The following is an 8,007-nucleotide window of genomic DNA, read 5'->3' as shown; positions in this document are numbered from 1 at the left end:
ATTTTAACCGGACTTAGCACCAACTAAGTACGGTACCAGCTAAGCCGTGTATACGTGTGAACGCAGCTTATATATATTTATATATATATATATATATATACTGCATAGTTTGATACATGTACGGATGCTGAATTTATTTTCGAAAATATCACAATTGTTATGGTTTTGTGATTTATATCATTGGAAATAATTCTGCAAGGGCGGAACAACATTGTGTGGCAACCTTGATAATCATTTCAATACTACACGTGGAAACAGCTGTTTGAATAAGTGAGAGAAAAAACACATGGCCGACTATCGGAAAACGCAGCCAATGCGGACAAATTTGCGAATAGCGTGCGAGTCACAATGCGGGCAGCAGCAGCAGCAGGAAATGTACGCTACGTGAGCACGCAACACGGTTTGCAGTAACACCACAAAGGTTTTTCGTAGTCTGGACAGGTGCTCGAACCGATGCTATCGCGCCGGACAAACCGCCTCAAGGCTGTCTCGTTATCTTCCGTATTTCCCCTACTAACATTACTCTATCACGATTGAACTGAATAACATATAAAAAAGAAGCCCTTCGAATTAGCGGCACAGGTCGAACCTTGGGTTGTGCCGGGCGATGATTAAGCGTAATTATCCTAGTCTATATTGAAATGCATTGATCTTGAATTCGTCGCTACCTAAACGATGGCTGTATCTTTGTTCGGTTGAAGGTGGTTCGCCCCAGGCCCCACCTATACAGTCGTTTTCCTTCACATTGAGTTCCGCAAACACCTTCAACGTGCGAGTTGCATAAAAGCAATTGAGTGTCAAGTGTTGCACACGTCTGTGTGTCGATGTATTTTTGAGGTGCTTTAGTGTACGTTTTGTATTCTAACCTCCAATCATATACGCTAAAGACCCATTTTTGTCCGTAAACAGATAAAGCCGCCACTGCAACACATTGCCTTGCGTCATAAACGGCGGGTGAGGTGAGATTTACAATCACGGAATTTTACACACCAATGTCCTGTAACTCTACCCTCTGGCCCGAAACCTGCAGTATACGCGAAGGTATGCTTGCCTGTCGTGACCTGAAATATGCACATATATGCGCGCTAGTTTAATACCTTATCAAATTCGTAGTCGGTATGGGGTATTACGCACTGCATTTAGTTCTACAGCCATAGGCTAGAGCAGTAGTGCGTGCGTGGTGAGAATGGAATATGCACCGCTACGAAACTGTCGAACGTTGTTAATTCTACTGACATGCACGCATACGAAATTATGATTGATGTTAGTGTGTGACCCAATCCATGTCACCAGTATCGGCCGCATCCGTACCGCGATATATATATATACATAGTATATATATATATATATATTAATATATCTGTATATGTATATATATGTATATATATATATCTATATACTATAGTGTATACTATAATATATATATATATATGTATATATTTCCCCCAACTTCACACCATTTACCTCGCCCCTCATTCTCCGTCCTTCCTTCCCTAATGTCCTTTTTAAATATCGCTTATCGCAATTTAACTGTTCATTCTCTCGACAAAACGTTCACCGCACGTTGGCGGTTGTTTTTGTTAATGCTTCCACCACCACCACTTCCTTGTTGTCGATGCGGATTTTCTGCTCGCAAAGAGGTTCTCAACTGCGCACTAATTTTGAGAAAAGCTTCACGCTTAAAGAAAGGAATATTTATTAACACATATAAATGTTAATGTATTAATTACGCACGAACGTTTAGACGTTTCGCTCGCTGGTGGCATAAAGTTCCGTTGCACTTATATATATATATATATATATAGTATACTATATATATATATATATATATATTAAGAGTGAGAATGAGAGCGAGAACGAGGAAGCGAGAGAGAGAAAGAGTGAGAGCGCAGAGAGAGAGAGAGAGAGAGAGAGAGAGAGAGAGAGAGAGAGAGAGAGAGAGAGAGAGGAAGAGAGAGGGGGAGATTGTGGAAAATTATTATTAAAAATTATATATAAAAATCAAACTTGGTCTTCGTATGAAAAAGTCGTGGAAGTTAGGCGTAAATAAGTAGACGCACGTGACCAAACCATTTTATTTTTTGTTTGGATCGGTGTTCTTGATACGATTTCCTTGTTTACGCCCTAGACGTGACTTTCGTTTCCAGATAGCTCTTATCGTATGAATCTTACCAAAACCGGACCTCTTAGGAAACGAGTTGCACTGAGAACAGTACGTGACATACACTTGATTCTTTCAATTATAGCTACGTCACGATTTTCTCGTTCGATGTACAAAAGCATTAAATGCAAAACGAGATAAACACGTCCTATATTTCGGCTGCGATCGTTGATGAGCCGAATTTGCAAATGCACGCGTCACGGTAGCTCGTGCAGTGTCGAGGCACTCGTGTCTAACAGGCTTTCAACTCCACCGCGGTGTTATATGGGTCAAAAACGAGAGACACAACTACCCGGTAAATGGGTCAGCCCGCAGCGAACACCGTATAAATGGCGAGTATGCGAACTAAAGAGGCAGTAATCTTATTGTAGCTGCACGCAGAGCATAAACTTGCGAGCACCATGAACTTTTGCCGCGGATTCTCGGCGGTGTCCCCTACTCTCATCCTGGTCGCATGTGTTGCATGTGTCGTCAGGGCAAGGCCCCTGGCCACGACAGCCGACGATACGGACGCCATGGTAAGTCTCCTACCGTTATGACTCATTCAGTTATCAGAGTGTGAAGCCGTCTAGCATGGCAACGAACTAGCAGTTGTATTGCGTGCAAATGGTGGCTCGTGCTCACCAGGAAATACGTGCTAATATCTATGTAGTAGTTGTTACCCAGGCTCCTGTGTTTGCAGGAACAACATATATAACCTCGGATTGTTTAGCGTCTAAATTAAGCTGATCGTCGCATGCACTGCTATCGTTTTTTCTCTCTCAGAAAATCACGTTTCTTTTTAAATTACCATTGGAATAAAAAAAAACCTGGGAGATTTTCTATGTGTTTGCGTGCATGCGTGTTCGCCGACTGTTGTTTCGCTGGTTTCGTGGCATCGCGATTAGTAATCACAAGCGTCTGTTAATTATCCATACAGGTTTTCTTTATAGAGGATGTTTCATCTCTTTCAGCATTACCTTATCAAATACGGATATCTTGAACCCGGAGAGGATCACCAGAACCCATTTCTACGCCATATAGCACTATTGTAAGGATAAACCGCGGATAGAGAGAGATCCGTTCTAACTTGCATATAATCAAGAGTTTATAAATAAATATATATAATTATATATTTATTAGCTCTTGATATAATCTCTCTCCCTCCCCTCTCCCCATAAGTCTATTGTATTATAACATAACTGAAATTAGTTCACTAAAATGGTTGAAGTAAAGATATAAATGGGGGCAAAGAACATATAAATGGAGCAAAGAAGCATGCAGTGTTATGTGTGCACCACATAATGTGTGCACACGTGGCGTGGCAGCGAAATACGTAGGCAAGACAGGTAGGCAACGCAGGTAAATAGCAGTGCAGGTATGCGGAAGTGTAGGTGCTTCAGGTGTGTGGTGCAGGTACACAGCATGATAATGATACTTGTATAGACACCGTGGTTGTGGCACAGGTAGCGCGTGTGGCAGTGATATAGGTAGACAGAGTGATAGTGCCACGGGTAGAGCCAGTGGTGGCAATAGCCGGCAAGCAGTTGTAGAACGTGAAAACAAATATTTATAGAGTTACCGCGCCTCTGTATGTTGCTACGTTTCTATTGACACATCTGCCGTTGGTACATGACAAATTTCTTTTCACAGGCAATTTCAGGATTATTTTGGCCTGCCAAAAACGGGTAGAGACGACGATGACACTATGAAGAAGATGGAGGAAGAAAGATGCGATCTCAGAGATCCCGTGTCTAGTACAGCACTGGAGATCTTTGCTAACGTGCTAAATCTACCGACTGCTGGTTTCGATGTTTTATCTGACGTCCCTGGGGAAGGTTAGTCCATTCATCCATCCATCCATCCATCCATCCATCCATCCATCCATCCATCCATCCATCCATCCATCCATCCATCCATCCATCCATCCATCCATCACGCACGCCATCCATAGTCTATCGCATCCATTTAACCATCCTAATCCATAACATCCAATTCATCCATCCTCCGGAGTCCATCCATCCATCCATCCTCCATCCATCCATCCTGCATGCCGATCGCATCCAGTCCGGATCCATCCATCCATCCCAGTCAATCCCATCCATCCCATCGAGCCCAGCCCGAACCCAGCTTGCCAAGCCCCCGGCATCCGCACCGATGCCGAGCAGGCCCTCCCCGCATTTCCACGAAGGCCGGCCGGGGCACGCGTGGGACAGCCGGGCCCTCCATCCAATCCATCCATCGCATCGAACATCCATCCATCCATCCATCCATCCATCCATCCATCCATCCATCCATCCATCCATCCATCTATCCATCCATCCATCCATCCACCCATTCATTCATTCATCTATCTCTCTTTCACACCCTCTCTGTCTCTCGCTTATTAGCCTTTCCTCCATTTTCAATAGCCATATTGCAGGTGTAAACAATTGATGTACCAAGGTTTCCATAAAACTGTCAGAACGAACCTTTTTAATTATTTATTAACTAATAATTACCAATTAAAATCTCATTATTTTATCTTATATATTTTGAACAGAATGATGCGTTTAGCATGCGTTTAAAAAGCACACGTTTGAAATCGTTGATGATTGTAACAGTCGTCATAACTAAATGTTGCAGGACAGCAACGATCCTGGTTCAAGTGCACGCTGCGATGGAAAATTGTGAAGCCTAGCCAAAACCTCAAAGAGTCTGATGTCAGGTAACTTACCGTGCTGGTAGTATGTTACAAACATTATTTTATTTTAATTTATTATTTTTTCTGATTTAATTTATTTTAAAGAATGTGCTCCTTATAGACCAGTAAGCATCATGAACCATATTCTCGCAGGAATATTGTGACACAAGCGATGAAGAAATACGAGGGCGCACTGAATCAGGATCAGAACGAATATACCTTCAGCATCGAGGAAGCGAGAGATCAGGAAGATCCCGACATTAAGGTATATAATGAGATAGATGGGTGGATGGATGGATGGATGGATAAATAGATAAATGGATGGATAAATAGATAAATGGATGGATAGATAGATAGATAAAATGAATGGATAGATAGATAGATAAATGGATTGGTAGATAGATAGATATATGGATAGTTAGATAAATCGATGAATAGATAGATGGATGGATTGATGGATCGATGAATGGGTGGATGGATAGATAGATAGATGGAAGGATGGACGGATGGATGGATGAATGGATGAGTAAATGAGATGTACGTTCGTATAGACAGCCAGATAAACAGACATCTAAATAGTCACTAAAAAGATTTATATTTTTGTCGCCTATAAATTTTTATTCAACCATATCGTTTTATTTCATGTATCTCGTCGAAGCTGAACAATCCAGATATGGTTGATATTTTATTGGCGCTTCATGCTTCCTTACTTCATCCACAGCTCTTATTTGTCACCGGGAATCACGGTGATACGTTCACCTTCAAGAAAAAAGATGGCGTAGCGCATGCATTCTACCCAACAGAGGGCGCCATTCACTTCAACGACGACTCAAACTGGACGATCAAATCTAAAGATGGAATTGATTTCGAACCTGCAGTATACCACCAGATCGGTCACGCATTCGGCATGGAGCATTCGAGAAATACGAGCGCATTAATGAACCCGATTTTCAAACGTGCCGATGTGCCCATCTCCTTAAGTGCTGACGATATCGAAAGAATGAAAAAACTATATCGTAAGTAGTATCGTTACATTGGCGGATCCAGCTTTTTGAAAAAGTCCAGTAAGAAATAAAGGGCACTCTTTCCTGCTTAATTTTTTGAGTGTCTTAAAAAGGTGACGAAGGCAGCTTATGCGACGTGCCTAAGGTACGTTCCCATTTAGGGGGGAGGGGGGGTTGAGGGACCTCCCCCAAATTTTTTTTTTAAATTGGTGCATTCTGAGAGCATCTGAGCAGTAACTTTGATGTCTAGAATGCAAGATGGAATTCCAAATTTTTCGCAGAAAATTATCTATTATGTGTTTTCCATTTTTTTTCTTTTTTGGGGGTAAAAAAATTGGGGGGGGGTATTGTATTGTTGAAAGTGTATTGTTAGTTACCAGGATTATCTGCCATACGATATCACTATCTTGTAGTCAGTTATACTTAATAGGAAAATATTCGCCATCAAATTTAATCAGTACAAATTTAATCTAGCAGGTAGGGGGGCCTATGCAACGATACCTATTTAGCCAGTAAGCCCATCGGTAACTTATAACTGAGGAGCACTGTGTTCTGGCGAAAATAACTCAATATTGTGATGGAAAGCCGATATCACATAATCGCGCGTGTGTCCGTGAGATACCTTGTAGGCTGTAATCATACATTCACTTTTGAAATTTGGGTCAATCGTGCGCGTAATGCAGGCCGTTCGTGCAAGTTTTGTTGCAAAGGTATTTGCGGTAAGAACGGCATAAATAGAAATTCAGACAATAGAAATCACCGAAATTAAAGAATTATAGATATTATAATAGAAATTACGTGTTACCTTAGTGTTATATGAAATCATTGTTTACACGTCGTGTTGTTGTATGGCTTCACCGATTACGTGTTGCACTGGAGCATGTAATTAACGTGTGCGTGTTGCATTACTGTCGCGTTCCATTAGTTAGGTGTTGCGATGTTACGTGGAATCACTATGTTGCAGGTTGTATTGCTGCATATAATATTTCCCATCGCATTTTTCACTCTTGCAGCGCCACGGTTTTGTGAACGGATACACATGGATCGTACGTGAGCGTGCAGCAACAGTCTCCAGCAACATTCTGGCGCGAACGATGCTTACCGTGACCGCGCCACACGTCTTCTTCACTACCCCTCATACGATCGCCCTGTTACGTCACAAGATGGCGTCTAACAACAACATCGACGCGCATCTCAGCACATCTTCAACTTTTCCTCATATGCCCGTAGAATTCCACTGCGACATCTTCGGTGGTGTCACCTGCTTGTTTACGCGCGCAGAGTAATTCAACACATGCGGGCCGGAAATGAACTTAGTCGTCACTTCGTTTGCGACTTTTTAACGGCTAGTACAATGCGATGGTTCGCATGGCACGGATATATAAGTACATAGGTAGAAAAATGTAGATAGTACGTACATTTACGTGACTATATATCCGTGTATTATGTTTAATAAGATTTGCACAACGTAGAACTGTTACGATAGCTACTTGAGCACTTCAGTGTAAAGGCTTCATGATTGTCGTCAAATGAAGAAACGTTTTGCGTGACCTGCGTATCCATTACAAACCCTTTCAAGCTTATTTATGCAAATGAATACGCGTTTTATCGCAATTTAAACAGAGTCTGATCATTTCGTTTGCCAGTGTTTTGTATTTATTTTGTTAAATAGTAAGTTAAATATAAGTTTTTAAATAGCTCTAAACGTAGACAAATGAATGCCATGAAAATGTAATGCTTGTAAATAATGCGTTTGATAAACTGTAAATATTCTGTTTACGTTCTAGTGAACTGTTACATGCCAAGTCTGTGTTTGTAAATATTGCGCACGAATAGATCTACGCGGTGACTTGTTGAAAGCGAGGTACTTTTACGCATATATTGATAAAGTACTACTGATATGGGCCGAATAAAATGCTGAAAAAAAATACAAGAAATTTTATAGCTTTTAATTTTCAATTGCATCTAAATTATATTCATATTTACACCGCTTGTATAAAACGCAAAAAGTGATACAGACATTTAGTAATGACTTAATAACCATGATAACTGATTAAATTTCTCTTCAGTGCTAAATCCATAAACAGATATTCTGTGATGGGTTATCACGAATGTCGCATGTGAGTAAATTTCTACACTGACTTGCTTAAAAAAAGATTTCATACTTTTGCATTTCTAGT

General features: G+C 41.0%; 1 protein-coding gene across 1 annotated transcript; it reads left to right on the top strand.

Moving 5' to 3' along the window:
* Positions 1 to 2,544: 2,544 nt before the first annotated feature.
* LOC106808060 (stromelysin-1-like) lies at positions 2,545 to 7,754 on the top strand. Its single transcript, XM_014810618.1, has 7 exons — positions 2,545 to 2,679; positions 3,115 to 3,191; positions 3,794 to 3,978; positions 4,766 to 4,847; positions 4,977 to 5,088; positions 5,545 to 5,839; positions 6,841 to 7,754. Exons 1-7 carry the CDS (start codon positions 2,563 to 2,565, stop codon positions 6,879 to 6,881), a joined length of 909 nt encoding a protein of 302 aa, XP_014666104.1. The 5' UTR covers positions 2,545 to 2,562; the 3' UTR covers positions 6,882 to 7,754.
* Positions 7,755 to 8,007: the final 253 nt, after the last annotated feature.

The sequence above is a fragment of the Priapulus caudatus genome, unplaced genomic scaffold (assembly GCF_000485595.1).
Source record: "Priapulus caudatus unplaced genomic scaffold, Priapulus_caudatus-5.0.1 Scaffold251, whole genome shotgun sequence".
NCBI lineage: Eukaryota > Metazoa > Priapulida > Priapulimorpha > Priapulimorphida > Priapulidae > Priapulus > Priapulus caudatus.
Note: the sequence above shows the minus strand (reverse complement) of the source record. Positions and strands in the feature narration are given on the sequence as shown.